The 19,595-nt window shown below is 42.5% G+C and overlaps 1 protein-coding gene across 1 annotated transcript in view; it reads right to left on the reverse strand.

Moving 5' to 3' along the window:
• zc3h3 (zinc finger CCCH-type containing 3) overlaps nucleotides 1-19,595 on the reverse strand; it is a 75,470-nt gene that overhangs the window by 10,481 nt on the left and 45,394 nt on the right. Inside the window, exons 5-9 of the mRNA XM_030728345.1 lie at nucleotides 10,600-10,763; nucleotides 6,763-6,838; nucleotides 6,220-6,375; nucleotides 4,298-4,367; nucleotides 1,546-1,677 (exon numbers count right to left, since the gene is read on the reverse strand). Of these exons, the coding sequence (XP_030584205.1) occupies nucleotides 1,546-1,677; nucleotides 4,298-4,367; nucleotides 6,220-6,375; nucleotides 6,763-6,838; nucleotides 10,600-10,763 (598 nt within the window). The remainder of the gene's footprint in view (nucleotides 1-1,545; nucleotides 1,678-4,297; nucleotides 4,368-6,219; nucleotides 6,376-6,762; nucleotides 6,839-10,599; nucleotides 10,764-19,595) is intronic.

Here is a 19,595-nt window from a genome sequence, read left to right on the forward strand (position 1 = left end):
GGCATGCAACAATCCCAGGTAACTGTGAGTTTCATGTGTTAAGAAATCTGAAAGAAGACAGACCTCATGAAGGAGCTACATTCAACTAAAAATGAAAGTAGGGGGAGTAAGAAATGTAAGAAATTTAGGAACGCACAGAAAAATCCTGCGAAGAGCAAGTGAGACAAAGCTGGGATGAGACAGGATGGTAGCAGGTCTACAAGGAGGAGGAGGAGGGAGAGGAGGAGGAGGAGGAGGAGGGGGAGGAGGATGGAGGACAGGAGCAGACTTAACCCCTGAGCTGCTGAAGTGTCTGCCTGCCTGGCCTATAGTGCCATCCTCAGCAGTTTTCCCATCTATAATTACTGCCTGCTATCCATCATAGAGCCGCCAGAGCATCGCAGCGCAGTGCTCCATAAACACACACACACACACACGGGGGAAAATCACAGACCTAAGCACTTCAGCTAATAGAATAAATATTAATATCCCTTTTGTTTTCTATATCCTCATTTCCCCATGCACTATTTAAATGAGGTTTGACAGTGTGAAAAAGCATCTGTTTCACACTCAAAAATAAGCACAACAAAAGGGAGACCAAGAGGCACAAACACAGGGGGGAGGGGCAGGATTGGAGGGTGTGTTTGAGGTTGACATGAGGGCAGCGAGTGTGTGTGGGGACTTGAGCACTGAGTTGTGTGGAGGTGGCTCTCTTACCCATCAGACCCTCAATGTGTCACTCAGACACTACAGTTATGCCATTATGGACCACCACCCCCTGCAGCTGTTCCTGCCTTCTGAGTGTGTGTTCGTGTGTGTGTGTGTGTGCGTGTGTGTGTGTGTGTGTGTGTGTGTGTTGGGGGGGGGGGTGTAGATTGGTTACCAAACTACTTGTTTACCTAAGCCTTAACTTAAGGGAAACTTTATACATGTTATACAATCTAACTGTATGCTCAAATGAGGAGCAGAGCTTAACGAAAGAACTTTGAAATCAGATAACGGCATCAGTGTAGCACTGAATCCAAATTTAGAGCCAAACAGCATTAAGTCCAAATAACACTGAGATCATATGCTTGTCATCTATTGTTTCCATCATTGCATTTAGACTGACACAGTGATATAAGTTAAACATGTGGAAGTGAGCTAATTAGGTGAGTTTCAGCTAACCAGTGTTCACAACTCCAATTTGAGGTGCACTGAAAACTGCTCACTGCCTGGATTTGGTGTAAAAGTGTCTATATAATATGTGACGAGAGAGAAAGTACAAAAGTGACAGAAGAGTCTGTCTTTTTAGACTTCTGTCTTTTTTACCGGAGGGCCAGATTTAGACTTTATTAATACACTGGGGAATTTCAAGGACCAACAACAGCACACGCACAGTAGCCCACATTATGCGCAGTGTGACCTACCACATGTGGACTTGGGTTTCCAAAGGTCTGTGTAATACTTACCAAGACACTACCATGCTGGGACCTTATGACACATAATGCGATCACAAACAGCCTGTGACGTCCAGTGTGTAAAGTCTGATTTAAAGTGTTTTCATGCATTTGCACGAGTGTTTACCTTCTCTCCTTCAGGACAGTAGCCTTTAACAAAGTCCTGACATACTTCAGCTTTGCGGGACACGTAGACGTGACTGTAGGGACAGTCATTGTTATTACAGATGCCCTTCAGGAAGTAGGAACACACCGGCATCTGGGAAGAAACAAACACGTGTAAACCATATGAACCTGACAAACTGCTCAAAGAGCTTACTAAACACAGGTTAAAAAAGAACCACTGTGAATGGGTGAACCACATTCACAGACATTCATACAGCACTTTACTCTCATTTAAGTGCTTACTAATTCTCATGTGCGCACACTACGATGGGTTAATATCCTGCCAAAGGGCACTACGACGTGTGGAGTGGGGGAGCCAGGAACCGAGCCACTGTTCTGATTGGTAAATGACCTGCTCTACCTCCTGAACAGCAGCCACAATTTATTGGTGAGATACTCAAAACCTGCCCCAAACTCCCAGATTACTGTCAAAATTTAAATGTACCTCTGAAAGCAAGAAAGAGAACACTGGACACAGAAAATAAAGGGTGGAATTAGCATATGAGTTAGAAAAGCCAAAGACAATCCATCAGTTCAAAGCAGTGTTTGTTTAAATATACATGACAAAACCATCAGCACAGGGAGGCAGAGAGCAGGGGCGATGAGGGGATGAGATAACATGAGATTATACAAGTTTGTAAACACACATGCAGTTCTAAAAACCACCACCAGACATATCCGGTGTGCCAAGTGATCTGTCACACTGAGCAGCTAAATGGCCTTAATTGCAGTTGACAGCAGCCGAGTGAGAGTGAATGTGTGTCTTGACAGCATGTGTGCGCGTGTGCAGAGAGATCTACTGATTTGGGTGCAGGGGTGAGCCTGGTGGAGGTCGGTCTAAATATACCTCTGAGGGGGATTCGGTGAAGAAAGATGAGGGAGGAGGCGGATTGTGAGAGGGACTCCACCCTGTTGAGATAGGATCAGTTCTACCTAATTAACTGCTACAGAAATATTTATCCAGGCTGAACCTCGTCCAGCTCTCATGATGTGTTTATGTGAACTGGATGTGTGCTCAGACTGGGCCAGGGAGAGCAAGTGGTGAGCGAGATGGCTGGGGGGTTGGGGGTTATGCCAGGGGAGTTGGCTCAGGGGTATCTGGTTTCGAAGTATTTGTGGTAATGGGGGGAATGGAGGGTGGGGTGAAGGAATTGGGATTCTACACTAGAGCATGGATCAAGTTCGGAGGGGTGCTAGCTGCATAAGCCTGCACACCCTTTCTGTCCACATACAGTTCTGCCTAAGGAGTCTGCATGAAATCAGAGCGGGTGTATCCCATGAAGGGAGGGGCCAAAAGTTTGGGGTGGGGGGGAAGCTGGCATTACAAAAAGACAACTGGGCTCTCAGCACTTATAGGGCAGTGTGACAACACACACAGGTGCAGAGCATTGTGTGTGTGAAGGGTGAGGCAGCAGAGCACCTGTTGGTGGGTTACTGGTCTCTCTTTGAGACCAGAAAGAAAAAAAAAAAAAAGATAGCTTTCCCTTTTGTTTTTTTTTAAAGCTTCACCACTTTCACCACTGGTGATGAGGAAAACCCCCCACAGTGGAGCAATAGGATCAATGAAATATTTTAGATTTTTAAAATGAACACAAATGCACATAATCATGTTTGAAACATGTGTCAACTATTTTCCTGAGAGATTATTTCACGCCTTATCTGGATGACCAGCAACATCAACAGATCAGTGTTACGCAGAGGGACAATTTACTGGACTCAGCCTCTTTTCACACCAATACTTCAACTGTTCGTCTGAATCTGAAATGACTGGAGTCTTTCAGCGGCAGAATATTGTTTGAGTTTAGTGTCTAAGCTCTGATAAATATTTATCCCTGCTGAGGCTACAGGTGGATACTGGGGTGGTGGAGGTGTTGAAATGCAGAGCGGCAAGGAGAGATGGGAAAATCTGAACTGCCTAATTTTACAGAACCGTGTGTGTTCAGTATGACATTAGGAGAGTGAGTACAGCTCAAGCTGCCTGCCTGTAGTAGCTCACAGGCTTTGTTCCCTTTTTCCTCTCAGTTTGTGTTTCTTTCAACAATGAGAAAAATCCAAGCAAACCACATGAGACCAGTTATTCCACTTACTGTCACAGTAACGAACAGATAAAAATTGGACAAAAAAGTCAAGCACCAAGTTTGGGAAAACTCAATGTCTGGTAAAAATTGATTTCAAATGCATCCATAATTTTAAGCAATCCAGCTGATGCACGTCAAACCACTCATATAACCCCGCTGGCAGGGGTACTGAGACTGAAGAGCTGAGGAATCATGTTCCAAAACCTGTGCTTACACTCTCACATCAGAGAAAACAAGGAACCCAATTAAATCCGTAACAGCCTATAGTAAACTGCTCACAGATTTCCAAGACAAGAGGTGGTTTGCAGATGCCAAAGCATGGGTAACCCCTACACAAGTTGTGCGTCTAAAATTTAGGCTGCTCATTTAGCCATAAGCCCAACCCTGAACCCGCCACCCCCACCCTCCAATCAGGTCAGGTTTTCCTCACTCCTTACTGCGCCATGGAGACAGGAGACATGCCAAGAGCGCAAACATGATCCATGAAGACTGCAACCAATAGTGTGTCATCTTATAGTCTCACACTGTACCAACCCTTTGCACTGAACTCCTATAAAATATGTTGTCCAGCATGCATGAGAATGAGTGTGTGTGTGTGTGTGTGTGTGTGTGTGTGTGTGTGTGTGCACATGTTACCTTCTCTTTAGCCACCTTGTGGGAGAATGGACAGGTACCATCTGCCTGCTTGCATGTCCCTCTCAGAAACCTGCAGATAAAAATAAAACGAAGCACAGACGGTGACAGAGCTGTAAATGAGGAGCAACTGTTTTTCCCAGATTTCCCTGATAATGGTTCCAGTATGCTGGTTATTTATCACAACAAGAGTATTTTAGATCTAAATATGGCCATAATTTGTCATGCCAAATGATTTTGTTGCTGTAACAGACCAAAAACAGTGTTTAAAGATAGCTGGATGCATCCAGATTTGGCAAAGAAAGAAGAAAAAACGCTGATGTTTACTGCTGAAGTTTTTTTCATTAGGTTCCTTGAAAGTGGAATCTTTTAGCTGTAGTTGTGTCCCACAGTGCACACAACATGGTTGAATCCATGAATGGATGAATAGTATGGATATTTTGTAGCCAACAGTTTTTATAGTTGGATTCTTGTATGTCTGAAATGAACCAATATTTTCAAACATCATTGTTTTTGCATTGACTAGTTTTGTTCAGAACAAATGAACTCCTCCCCGGTGGCTTGGGGCTCCTTTTGTCCCACTGATAATATAGGTCAACTAAACCAACCAAACAGGAATGGGATGCTGGGGCTCTCAGAATACAGGCTCAAATCTCTCATTTAAACCAGTGTCCACATAAAATATGCACATAGGAACATATCGTCACCCTCCTAAAATAAAGTAGTTTTTCAACAAAAAACTTATTTTTGCCTAAATCATCATATTTTTGATATTTGGTTCATTTTTTTTCTGAAAAACCAGGCCATTATTTTAGGAGGGTGACAACACGCAGCCTCATTATGTAAGACGATGCTGTTTCTCTACAGATTACATTTAGTAAACTTCAAGTGAAACGCTCAGACGACGGAGCAGAACGATGATTAAAAAAAGAGAGAGGTCCTTACCACAGACACAGCTAAATGTTGAAAAATAGATGCCAATTATAGCAGGGACTCTTTTTTTAAAAAAATAAATAAGTGCACAGGATCCATAGCGCAAGTGTATGAAAATGGTGTGTATCAAACAATGATCTACAAACTCAAGTCCAGGCATCTTCGTCCAATGATCCTTTTGTGAACCTGCCTCCTCCTCCCGACCTCTCAAACACACATTCAGCCATGAACACTCAGTACAAAGCAACTCATGAATTATGCACACAAATGAAGCTGCTGGTGAGTGGTCTGTCCAGTCACGCTGTGCTCTGGCAGTGACCATGTGGCCACCCTGCAGCATTATGCATGAGTCTCCACAGTATTTGTAGGTCACAACAATCAGAGCGATCACTATACATACAGGTATCCCCCACCTTGTGATAGCATTTAAAAATAAACATTTGAGGTTTTAATGGTGGACATGACACATTTATAATGACGATATCCAGAGTAATGGCTGTCACAGAGCATCACAGCTTTAACTTCAACACTGCAAAGTTACACAGTCTAAATGTGCAGGTGCTGATGTTGTGCTGGGTGAGAGTGGAGAAGGTGGAGTGTGTTTCAGCCACTATGGTGTCTCCAGTACAATCTGTGACTTTGTAATTTATGCACAATACTAGAAGATATCATTGAAAACTAATAGCACTCTGTTCTGAAACTCTCATATTATAACATAAGGTAAAAGGACTCTATATTTACATTTAATATCAGGGAAAAAGAAGACAGACTTTTTTGATTCCTGCCACTTCCTGCTTTTCAGCTGCTCTGACCTCCACAACAAGGGTGTCAGCAACATACAGCTCTTCAGAACTCCAGGGTGGGAACAAATAACACTGATGATTTGAATTTTAACAATAAGGTGGATATTTAAGTAACATGCCATATAAAGTGAAATTAAATGTGTGAGATGACGCATCAAGCATAAGGCTTCCTTGCATTTAATAAGTCACCTGGTGCAGACGGCCACTTTGTCGGGGTCGTGTATGAAGGGACAACTTGTGCCACGGTTACATTTGCCGAAGCGGTTGTAGTACATGCAGTATTGCTTTTGCTGCTTCTTCTGACGAGCGTGGCGAATGATGGCGAGACTCCGCTGGACTGCACGGCTGGATTCATGAAACACACATAAACCACACACATCCACAGTAAGTAATACACAACTGTGGTAACTAAAGATGACAAACTAGGTTAGGATTTAAGTTTGAACAATCCCCCTGTGAAGATTTCAAGGTAAAGGTATTCCCAGAATACTAATTTTAATATTACAAGATTACATCTGGCATTTCACTTCTTAGCTGACAGTGACAAAAGGCCATTAATATTACTGCAGAGAGCGAGAGGGGGCTCAAATGCAAAAGCCTTGGCTGGATTTGCTTTCAACACAACAAGACGGTCCACATTTAACTTTGGAGGACCTGTAACTTTGTTTGGTCATTTTTGCATACATGCCCTTGAATATTTGTATACAAGTGTGTCTGATGAGTAGAGACTACCTGGCTAAGTGACGAGTGCTGGAGGGTTTGGCCATGACAGGAATCATGTGGGAGACCTGGGGGCTTGAGAACCTTCCTAGAGGTAGAGAAGAGAGACAAATGATTTAAAGACAGCCTACTGTGCTGTGAAAAAAATATTTGCCCACTTCTTGATTTATTTATATGTACATTTGTCACACTTACAGAACAAACAATATTAGACAAAGGAAACAATACACAAGGCAGTTTTTAAATGTCTTGTTAAATCATGGATTAACTGTGATCAACTACATCTTTTGGAAAGCTGAGTTCACTTTCACTGCCACACGCAGGCCTGATTACAGGCAGACATGCAGAACTGAGAAATTACTTGAATAGAACCTGTTTGATAAAGTGAAGCAGGCTAAAAAAAAGCAACAGATCATGCCATGATCTAAAGAAAATCAAGAACAGATGAGAGTCAGTCTGGAAAAGGTTGCAAAGCCAATTCTAAGGCTTTGGGACTCCAGCAAATCATGGTAAGAACCATTATTCACATTTGGAGGAAACTTGCAACAGTGCTGAACCTTTCTACGAGCTCACAGAAGAACCCAGAACATCTAAAGACCTGCAGGCCTCACTTGGCTCAGTTAAGGTCAGAGTTCATGGTTCAACAATGAGAACGAGACTGGGCAAAAATGGCATCCGTGGGAGAGTTCCAAGGAGAAAACCACTGCTGACCCAAAAGAACACAAAGGCTCATCTCACATTTGCCAAAACACATCTTGATGATCCCTGAGTGATGGTGATGGACTTAAAGGATGTGTTCACCACAGCCATTTCCATCTTTTTTGTAAAATCCACTACCGTCTGTCCTTCTGCATTTCTCTCAATAACACCATACCTACCTAACACCTTCTCATCACCTCTGTTCCCTTCACCTACATGTCCACTGAGGTCTGCTCCAATCTCGACCCCCTGGGGATATGCTCTACCACCTCATCCAACCTACTCCAGAATTTTTCTCTCTCTTCTAACTGACATCCAACCTGTGGGGCATATGCACTGACATCATTCAACATCACCCCTTCAAACTCCTGTCTCTCTTCACCTCCACAACACCATTCACACTCTTCCTTCAAGATTGTCCATTCTCCATTTCTCTTCCTCTCTACCATCTACAAGCAATCATCCCATCTACAAACAATTTGTTTGCCAAGTGATAAATATATCAGCATAAAAGGGTAGCTTTTGTTTTTGTTTACCATTAATCTATAAAATGCACTGTCCTGATGTTAAGCCTTGCCTTAAATATAACCACTTTTAAGGTATTCTATCTATCTACGTCAGCTATGACAGAAAGGAAGCTATCTGTATGTGCTCTTGTGTAGCCAAATGGAATAAAAACTAATATGTGACTGGTTATTTATACTGTGGTGGTTTGACGCATTAGTGCCAATGCCAAATGTGACATCCAGCTCTGTCTGAGGGCATTATAAACACTATGTACCCAATGCACGTCACAAACAGTGGAGGAAAATGAGTAGAGGAAAGCAGGACAAGAAGATGAGGAGGTTGTAGTTACAGATGGCAGTTAATCTTACTCAGACCTCTAAATTTGGCACTTTTCTGGCTGTTAAGACTCTTGTCAAGTGTGTGCTCTTCATTACAGTATGGTGGCTCTGTACCAAGAACAAATGTGAAGCATGCTACAAAGATGTGAAATCACAACTCCTGTTCGGAAGACACCCGAGACGTGTCTCTAGATGCAGGAATCTGTGTTGCGATGCTGGTCACGAGCTGAACTGATCAGAGCTTCTCAATTTCACCTGCGGCTTTAGTGGCAGCAGAATGTGTAAAAGAGAGGTAGAGAAGTATGAAGGAGGTGGAGGCAGATCCGGGCTTTAATCTCCCCCTTCCACTTCTCCAGGCCCTCCCCCTCACCTCTCTGACAGATGACAAGTTTATTATTTCAGATGGCAAATCCAGCCAGCTCCCCTAAGTCTTTTAGAGGATTTGTGAACAGAACTACAGCCACAAACATGAATATACACTCTTATACGCACACTTACTGCCCTGTTCCTGGAATAAACATCTTAAATAGTGCTGGGTATCTAAACTCTGCATTGTTTTATATCAACTGAAATATGTCCAAACCTACGAATACAGCAATGAAAGGTATTGCACTTATAGAATTGAAATTTCTGCTGCTAAGGGTCTCTCCATCAGAGAGAAAGACAGATTTTACACCTAAGGAGACGGAGACTGACAGAAGGATTGGTGTCACACTTACAGTGATGCAGACGGTATACTGGTCTGCTGTGGTGAACAGAGAGCCGAGTGTGGAAGTAAAGCTGTTGATTTACCAGTCAATCCATGTTTCTACCGTCACCTACGGCCACAAGCTTTGGGTAATGATTCAAAGAATGAGATTCAGGATACAGGTAGACAAAATAAACATTCTCTGAAAGGCGTCTAGGCTCTGCCGTAGAGAGTGTGAAGAGCTCGATCATTTGGGAGGGCTTGGGCAGCTAACTAGGATGCCTTCTGGACACCTCTTAGTTGAGGTGTTTTGGGTATATCCAACTGGAGAAGACCCTGGGAAAGGCCTAGAACATGCTGAGCAGATTACATCTCTTGTCTAGGTTGGGAGCACCTCCATGTCCTTCAGGAGGAGGTGGACAGGGAGAGGGCCACTCTCCTCACCCACAAGCACCCCCGCAACCCGGTCCCTATCCCTCGTACGAGGCAAAATAGATAGATGGATGGATGGCAGGAAGCCAACCACAAAAAAACAATTATATTGAATTTGGGTACAATATAAACAATAGATTATCTGCGAATAATTTCAAATCTATATTTAGCTGATACAAAGACAAAATGTGATCCTATGAATTCCACACTTTGACTCATCACACCGGAGGACACGTCATCTTTAAAGACTTAAGAGGAGGCAGTAGTGTTTCTGGTTCTTTTTTTATGCTTTTTCTTGGATGGTAGACTTAACTTGCGTTTGTGGCTGCAGAAACAAACGTCACTGACAAGGGCTTTCACAAGTGTTCTCAGGCAATGCAGTGACTCATACACCAAAACCATGTACATTATTAATACAGTGCCATATGAGTGCCTAAAGACAACTAGAGTTTTTGAATTTTTTAACAATTTAAAGTACCACACAAATGAGGAAATTGCAAATAAACAGGATTTGCAAGTCATTGCATCCTATTTTATTAACACTGTACACAGCATCCCAACTTTTCATCACGCAGAAGTCACAAAGTAGTGTTGGATGATTTTGTCTTTTACACATCAAATTCTGTCCATAGACTGAGTAGTGTATTAAGGTTCAATTCATATTACAGTTAGTCAAGTACAGTTATTTTATGGCATCTCTTTCATGTGAAAAAAGCTGGGAATATTAGTCAATGTAATGAAATTACTAACTTACAATAACATGACAAATGTTATTTGTAGTCAGCTCAAAATGCTTAAGTTAAATAACCTAAATGATGTGTCATGTTTAGATGTGACTCAAAAGCTGATTAGATACAGTCCAGTATTAACAAGTAAACCTCCCCGGTCTTTTCTACAGTATTTTCTTTTAGACAAAACAGAATCGCTACACTTTCTGTTTCACGAGGTAAACATTCCAAAAACGTAGTTTCTGAGCGGCACATTTAAAATAAGTATGAAGAAAATCATTCAAACTCTTTCAGCCTGGTTGTTCTTGATCAGATCATAATCTTTAGGAGAAAGCAAACCACATTTCAGGTACATTTTGAGTTTCCACAGCGATTGAGTGAATGATTAGTCCTCTTTCAATTTCACCGTTAACTCTGACTGAACCAAACATCTGCCAGAAACACACAACACGTATACCTGTTCGATTGATGGACATGTTCGCAGCCACGGTGCGAGACAGCTTATTGGCCGACACACGGTATAAGGAGCCACGAATCCAGCACATGCTGCTTCCTCTCCACTGCTGTGTGGATGCTGGGTGTCTGTCATGGGGAGCTCGAAGACGGCTCTGAAGGAAACTCCTTAGAGAAAGAGGGATTAAAATAAAAGAATATAAGACAATCAATTTTTTCACAATTTTGGTTTATTGCTACTTAGAATTAGCCATTTAGTTCAGTTTACACATTGTAAAATTTTCATTCATGCATTGCTCTGAGAGAATAGCGCCTGCTAGAATACTTTCCGCACACCCTCTCTTTCAGTTCCACCTTTCTTTTACCCATCCTCTCCTCAGTTCTTCCAGTATAACTCCTTTCTTCACTTTATGTTTCCCATCCTGTAGTCCCCCCTCCCTCTCTCTCTCTCTCTCTCTCTCATGTCACAGCACTCTGTTAAATTGCTCCTCTAATGGAAAGGACGGTAGTGTGGAAATGGAGAGAATTGAAAAGAGGAGAGGAGGAAATCAATGAGATAATAGGCAGGGCAGGGGGCCAGAGCAGTGAGGTTGGCCCCTACACTCGAGTGTAGAGACCACACACACACACACACACACACGGACACACACAGTATTACAACACACTCCTACTATGGTATGTACAGTACACAAAATCACAGGCCTTTGCACATGGTTCACGATTCAGGAGTCACTCAGTAGGCCTGTGTATGTGTGCAGTATCTGCACATGTGAGTCTACAGTGTGTGTGTGGAGCTGCTGGGTGGTGGTGGGGCGGTGCAGGGGTTATGGCGATAAATTGCGCTGTCCTGTCAGTTCTATTTGGGGCGGATTGGGCTGGTGTGCAGGGCGCCGCTGGAGGTAATTTGCTGCCGTATTTCAGATGGGCTGGAAATGGGTTTAGAGCGAGAGTTCATGCCTCCCATTACAGAGAAGAGAGAGAGGGTTACCCTGAACGCATGGCGCGCACAAAACAACTGACATGGATGCTTAACATGTCCAGAGCTGCTGCACTGCTGCAAATAATATCAGCCATCAGCTGTGTTCACATACACGCTCTACCTGACTGTGTGCCATAACTCAGCAGCACAGACACTCAGTTTCACTGATACAAGATCAGTGGTTGCCCTACACAGGGCAACTGCAGCCAGGGGAGCTGTAATAGAGGCTAATGTTGGAGTGCTGACTGCCACCCAGGGAGGCTTAAACAAGGACTGGGTGGCCTAGGGAGCCACAACGGAGGTTAATGGGGATATGACATGAACAGTTAACACAGAAGGCAGTTAACCCTGACACAGGGCTGTAGTGAAGGGGTGACTGTTTGGATGTTTTCTCACTAGGTTCATACGTTCATTCAAGTCTAAATCTTAGAGCAATCGTCCAAGTGATTTCACACATCTCTGGACCAGTGCGTTAATCTGTGTCGTCCCCATCACAGTGTAGTTGTTCCTTATTGTCACCAGAAATGATCACTGTTTGATGCACACACCTCTAATCTCGTCCCCATCCAATGAAGAGATTGGCTCAGGAGATAGAACAGGAACTTTACTAATCGAAAGGTTGGTGATTTGACCCCCAGCTCCTCCAGTCGGCACATCAAAGTGTCCCTGGGTAAGAGACCGAATCCCAAACTTTTCACTATGCATCTATTAGTATACATTCATGTGAAAAAGAAAGCTTCTTTATGCTTTCTCTATGCAGTGGTTTTAGTGTTTTTTAGTATGATTTTATGACAACATTGTTTCAGTTCATTGAGGTTTACAGACATTCATTTATGCTCAGCTCTCTTAAGATCTCGTCACAGCATTTCAGTCAGGTTGAGGTCTGGACTTTGACTAGGCTATAACATCTGCTGTAAATTTGCTAGTGTTCTTGGGATGATTGTCCAGTTGCTAACCCAATTTGAACTGAGCTTTAGCGGTCAGACAGATGGCCTCACATCTGATTCAACAATATTTTGGTATAGAGAGTTTGTGGTTGACTAAATGACTGCAACACTCCTAGGTCCTGTGGCTGCAAAACCAACCCAAGTAATCATCTCTCCACCACCAACTGGTACGAGGTGTTTGTGCTGATATTCTGGTCTTAACCTTGGTGTGAATTTGCTGACATGAGTTCCTTTCACGGGAACTAAAGGGCGGAGCCCAACTCCCGAAAAACAACCCCACACCATAATCCCCCTCCACCAAACTTTACACTTGGCACAGGGCAGTCAGACAAGTACCGTTCTCCTGGCAACCAACAAATCCAGACTCGTTCATCAGATTGCCAAATGGAGAAGTGTGATTCGCCACTGCAGAGAACACGCCTCCACTGCAATAGAGTCCAGTGGTGGTGTGCTTTACAACACTGCATCCAACATGTTGCATTGAGGTTGGTGGAAACCCATTCCATGAAGCTCTCTACGCACGGTTCTTGACCGAATCTGAAGGTCACATGAAGTTTGGAGGTTTGTAGCAACTGACTCGACAGAAAGTTAGTGACCTCTGCACACTATGCACCTCAGCATCCGCTGACCCTGCTCTGTGATTTTGCATGGCCTCCCACTTTGTGGCAGAGTTGCTGTCATTTCCAATCACTTCCACTTTTTCATAATTACCACTAACAGTGTTATTACGGAGGAAATTTCATGACTGGACTTGTTGCACAGGTGGCATCCTATCACAGTACCACACTAGAATATACTGAGCTCCTGAGAGCAACCATTCTTTCACAAATATTTAGAGAAGCAGTCTGCATGCCTAGATGCTTTTTTGTGGCCGTGGAAGTGATTGGAACACCCAAATTCAATGATTTGGATGGGTGAGTGTAGAGAGTACTTTTGGCAATGCAGTGTATACCTGAATACTCTAGATGAGAAAACTGCCAAAGCTCCTGCTTTTATACAGGTGGCCATACCTAGTGATGTCAAATTAATCAAGATTAATTGATCAGCAGTACCAGGCTGCTGATTACCCTAATTCCTATGGAAGCAGTAACGCTGTACATAGTTTTTCAAAGGACCACATTGAGTACTGTAAACAATTTATTTTTCACATGACTATAAATAAATAGAAGTGATTAAGGTGCTGAGAATAAAACACATGAAATTGCACCTGCAAGCTCCACAAGACTGGAGGAGGAAAATGATACTGATGCTGCAGCTCTGAAAGAACACCATTTTTTGGTAATGAAAAACTAATGAGTTAGTTTTTTAAGCAGGCAACACTGTGATATAACAGATTAATTTTTAATGGAATACACACAATATACACCATAGTAACACTTGAACATCATTGATGTATCATTAGAGCCACAAAAATAAGAGTGAGCAGCACACTTTCATGTGAAAGACTGAAAAGATAACAACCATGAGAAAGACCCAGAATGACACTCATTGGCATTCTTTCATGCAGCCTAATCGTCACCAGTGTCATGTTCTACACAACATGATTTCTGTGAAACTGTCACTACAGTTGCAAACATATTTGCCACAACACCCCACAAACTACAACTACAAGCCCCAGGCACACACTTCTTCCTTCATTCTGTGTGCAGGTTATTCACACACTCCACTCATTTACTCACACACTACACTTCAGGACCTTTCTCCTTGCCATTTTATGATGCTAATTTAAACATCAGCTAACTGTAATTAAAAGGTTATAAACCCACTGGCTTTATAACCTATTCTTAAAGGGCATACTTTCACCCCTATGGACACGGAGCTTGGGGATAATGTAGCCCATCCTCAAAGTTGAAGGTTGGATTGGTAAACCATCTGGCAGTTAGTTCATTTATAAACAGCAAGACAAAACATCAATTCTTTCTCATTTATACTGCACCAAATCACAAGGAACAGTTGCCTCAAGGCACTTTACATCGGAAGTTAAAGACCCCACAATAATACAGAGAAAACCTCAACAATCAGACGACCCCCCCCCCCCCCCCCCCCCCCCGTGAGCAAGCATTTGGTGACAGCAGGAAGGAAAAACTCCCTTTTAACAGGAAGAAACCTCAGGCAGAACCAGGCTCAGGGACGGGCAGTCATCTGTCGTGACCAATTTGGGACACACAAACGCACGCACACGCACACACACGCACGCACACAGGCGGTGTGTGAGAAGATGAAGATGAAACACTCGGAGCATCAAGGGAAACCCCCTGCAGCCTAGGCCTATTGCAGTGTAACACAGAGAGAGTTCAGGGTCACCTGATCCAGCCCTGGCTATAAGCTTAAAAGTAGAGAGGGTGTCTGTCTCCTGAATTCAAACTGGGAGCTGGTTCCACAGAAGAGGAGCCTGACAGCTGAAGGCTCTGCCTCATAAAAACAAGTTATGTTTCAGTTTTGTTGAGTGAAATTGTTTCTATTAGTCCATTCCTTAGCAGTAATTAGCAGGTATCTGTGTCTAAAGAATGCAGTTAGACAGCCTGTAGATGTAGCTCATAGACCCAATCCTGACTCCGAAGGTGGATCGGGTACCATGACAATGAACTAATCTATGCTGTTCTGTTTTTACTGCACCATGTGTCAGCAGCAGCACCCCTTTGTTAGTGGGGGAGCTGAGATAGCATGGAGTAAGTTCACAGCAACAGTAGTTTGTAGCATGCCGGCTATAATGACAACTTTTCTTTGACATGAAGTCCAGTCTGGAGGTCTCTGACTCAAAGAATGATTCCCAGTCTCTTCCTCACAGCAAGAATTAAAGTTTATTCACTTAACACTGGTATCAGATCTATCAAAAGATACCCAAAGTCAAGATATCTCTTGTTTGAGAGGGAGACTCTTTTTTAAAGTAAATGTGGAAAACAGCAGAGTTCCCCAAATATTGCACAATAGTCAAATAAACCATCACAAGAGATGATTCACTGCTCTCAAAATACCACTTTCACGAGTGTGAGAAAAAAATATTAATTGGTCAAACTGACTGACTAATATCTAATTTATTTAAATGCCTTATTAACCTGAAGAACAATAACAGTCAAAACCACAAACACATTCAAATTAGAACAAGCGCACCAGTGAGCAGGTGCGGGCACTCGGCTGTTTTGGATTCACAACAGGGGTGTGTGTGTGTGTGTGTGTGTGTGTGTGTGTGTGTGTGTGTGTGTGTGTGTGTGTGTGTGTGTGTGTGTGTCAAAGTGCAGTTATAGTAAAGTCAGTGAACAAGTGTGTGAAGTTTGATGGGTCTAGATTGAACAGTATGCATTTATGGTGTGAATTTGAACATCCTTAGTGAGATCATTCTGAAGTTACTGCATTCACAAGGTTTTCAAAAACCTTGACCTCTGACCCTTAGCGTGTGGTCAAAGCCTCCGTGATTCAAACTCATCTGAGAGTTTTAGTAGGTTCATCTATGGCAGGGCTCTTCAACTCCAGGCCTCAATCCAACACAGGTCAGGTGTGTTGGATCAGGGACACATCTAAAACCTGCAGGACAGGGGCTCTTGAGGCCTGGAGTTGAAGAGTTGAAGAGCCCTGATCTCTGGTGTGAATTTGAACATTGTAGGTCATATCATTCTCAATATATGCCCAAGTTAATGTTTATGTGGAACAGCGACCGCCACCAAGGCTATGACAACAGCTCGACTCTCACTTCAAAACAGCCAAACTAAAAAAATATAAGAGCAGCAGGTCCTCACATCACAGAAAGTGGGAGGAGTTTGTTTCCATTTTGCTTGATTAATTTACATGATAAGTGTATTTACTGTTGGATTAAAATTCTGCTGATTAATAAAGTTGTCCAGCTCTGAAGCACAATTTATGTAATGTTCACATTTTTAAGTATGTTAGAAAGCATAACATAAAGGCTGGAGGTCACGGACAGTAAAAGATCTTAAACTCATCAAAAAAGAACTGTAAAAAAGGAAGAACTAGAGGACAGGGCAAGGCTACAAAGAAACTCTCTCGAGACTTTCCTGTATGTCTGACTGTGTATGTGTGTATGCAGGTGTGTGTATATGCACTGATCTGACCATGCAATGCACAGATAAAGGAGAGCGCAATTCAGCACTACCGGTGCCGTTGATGAATGATCCGACTTTTGTTTTAGTGACAAGGAAGAATTTGGAGGGTCGTGCAACTGCTCAGAATAATGCTGCCCTTGTCTTATTTGTCTGCAACCCCAGCATTAGTAAGCTCATATTGGGAAACAGTTACCCTTGAAACAGAGCACAGCAAAAACAGTTGTCTGGCTAATTCTAACCGAGAGGACTGCTGCTCTTCTTTAGACATTTAAAGGACGCCAAAGCAGTGGAGTTATGCCTCAGGATCCTTTAGAATCCAACTTAAGGGGAGCTGACTGTCGTGTGTAGAAAGTAACATTAAAAAGTATTTGTTTAGAATTCAGCGTTAAGAGCAATAGAAGAGGATCTTAACACACAACTGTAGGTGGATGACTAATGTGGTAAGTAATGAGCAAATGAATGAATTGTGGTATAAAGTGGAATGAATGAGGCTGTGAATGCGGAAAAGAAGAGAGAAGTGAAGAAGAGGGAGCGCTGCTTCACTTTATTGCCCAGTCTCTTACATCCTGTACTGATCAATACTGAAGCACTAAAGGAGATGAGCGCCTGGACCAAGTGTGTGTGCGTGTATATATATATATATATATATATATATATATATATATATATATATATATGTGTGTGTGTGTGTGTGTGTGTGTGTGTGTGTGAACATACACACATACATGTCTCATAATGTTGGAGGCTTTAACATTTATGCCAGAAATAAAGCGGAGAAAGGTGGAAGACTGACGCAAACTTTTATCAAACAGAAAGACATAAAACACAAGAAAGAACAGCAAGAGAGCAAACATGGGGGATAGATAATTAAAGAGTGGTTCAGGGGAGAGAAAAATAGCAAGGGAGATGAAAGGAGGGTTGGGCTGTAATTTATCCTCTAGTGTGCATGCTTTACGGCTTTCTTAATTCAACTCCTGCTACTATTAATGGAGTTAATGTTGAGATTATATCTATTTTCTGGTGGCGTGGCCTGAAATACTGCAGCCGATTCCCCCGCCCCTTCAAACTGACACCCAGTACTAAATCACTCGCCGTGCCTGTTATGGCTAAAACTAGGGAAGAGAACAGCATGTTGGGTAGAGGCAACCTCACTTCCTGTGGGCCTGGGAGCAAGATATTTCTGGGACTAAATGGATGAGCAGGGACTGCACCTACTCTAAAAAGTGGTCCATTGGATTAAACCCCCAAACAAAAAATATAACCCTCTAATGGATAGCATTAATATCACCCCCAAAAATATGGGCTCTAAACTCAGGTAGCTTCAAGATCCCAACAAAGCAAGTAATTTCCAGTGTTGTATGTGCATACGGTAGAACTGCTTCTACTATTTTACTGTTTTTAGTACCTACTCTAAAATGTGTTGCCAAGAACAATTTTCAAAAACCTAAATTTACATAGTCAACAAGCACAGAGGAATAGTGGTACTATAGATCAGTTGTGAGTGAAATCAGCAAAATGGTAATGTATAATACTCAAACATAACAGCAAGCTTGGTAATTGCAGTCAGTGTTCATGAGTATTGCAGTATTCAGAGCTGGCAACTAAAACTGGGTGATTCGAACATTATATTGGCAAACAGTGACTGGTCAAGTCCATATCTGGTTGGTTTTATGAAGTGTTTTATTTTTCTAATTTAGTGGACTGACTCTGTGAAAATTTAACTAAATAATTAACTTATATCCATCCATTTTCTTCCACTTATCCAATTCAGGGCTGCGGGGGGTGGGGCGGGGTGCTGGAGCCTATCTCAGGGTGAGAGGCAGGGTACACCCTGGACAGGTTGCCAGCCTGTCGCAGGGCTAACAGAGAGAGGCAGACAACCATTAACACTCACATTTACGCCTATGGGCAATTTAGAATAATCAATGAACCATCCCCCACTAACTGCATGTCTTTGGACCGTAGGAGGAAGCTGGAGAACCTGGAGAGAACATACAAACTCCACACAGATGGTGGATGATTTGAACCCAGGACCATTTTGCTGTGAGGCAACAGTGCTAAACACCACGCCACCACGCTGCCCATAGTTAACTTGTAAAGTGCAATTGTTTCCTTCCTCATTCTTTCATCCATTTTGTTGTGTTAAGATTTCCATGTCTACTAATTTGTGATCTATCCCAGAGCCTATGCTAGGTAAGCTAGCTATGCAAATATAGGCAGAACATCTCTGCAGTCACTGAGTGTGTCTGATACTGTCCACAGCACAGACTGAAGTAAGCAGAACTGGCAGAACTGCTTCTACGGTAAATAAGAAAATCAAAACATTGTTCAAAAAACACAGACTGGAACCTCATAACTCACCGACACTTTGACCTGCTGCAGCATTTATGATATAACCACTGATAAAATGGTTTACTAAAAGACCCGAAGGTGGTCCTGAAACATTATACACTGTTATCTTGTAGTTCTGCTACTGTGCAAACTGACCTTTAACAGCAGAACTACAAGATAACGATAAGCTTTTGGACAGACACTTGTGTTCAGTACTTGAAATCTTTTTTGTTGACTGAAGATAGAACTTTAGGGAAAAATGCATTTAGATTTCTTTAAAAAAAAAAACAACAACATAAAAATGTTTAGTACATGTATGAGCTTGAGGAAAGATAACAAAATATTAAAAATAAATGAAATGATACAGTATCTCTTCTAAACTTTTCTCTATAGGTTACACTGGACTACTGAGTGCTCAGGTATGTTTTTTTTTTTTTTTAAGATGCATGTGAGTATGTCAGCTGTGAGCAGGCACAGAGATAAGAGCTGAGTACATATGAGAACAGAGGCCAGTGGGTCTGATAGGCCAAAGATAAAGAGCAGTTCTCACTAGTTAAGAGCAGAGAATATGAGCTCATGCTCCACTCAATAGCTTCAAATTGATAAAAGTGGTGGTGGTCTTTGGAGTTAAACAGATAGATAAAGCATGAAAAAGGAGTGGGTACCATGGGGGGAGGGGGGCCCT

The sequence above is a fragment of the Archocentrus centrarchus genome, chromosome 4, assembly GCF_007364275.1.
Source record: "Archocentrus centrarchus isolate MPI-CPG fArcCen1 chromosome 4, fArcCen1, whole genome shotgun sequence".
Classification (NCBI taxonomy): domain Eukaryota; kingdom Metazoa; phylum Chordata; class Actinopteri; order Cichliformes; family Cichlidae; genus Archocentrus; species Archocentrus centrarchus.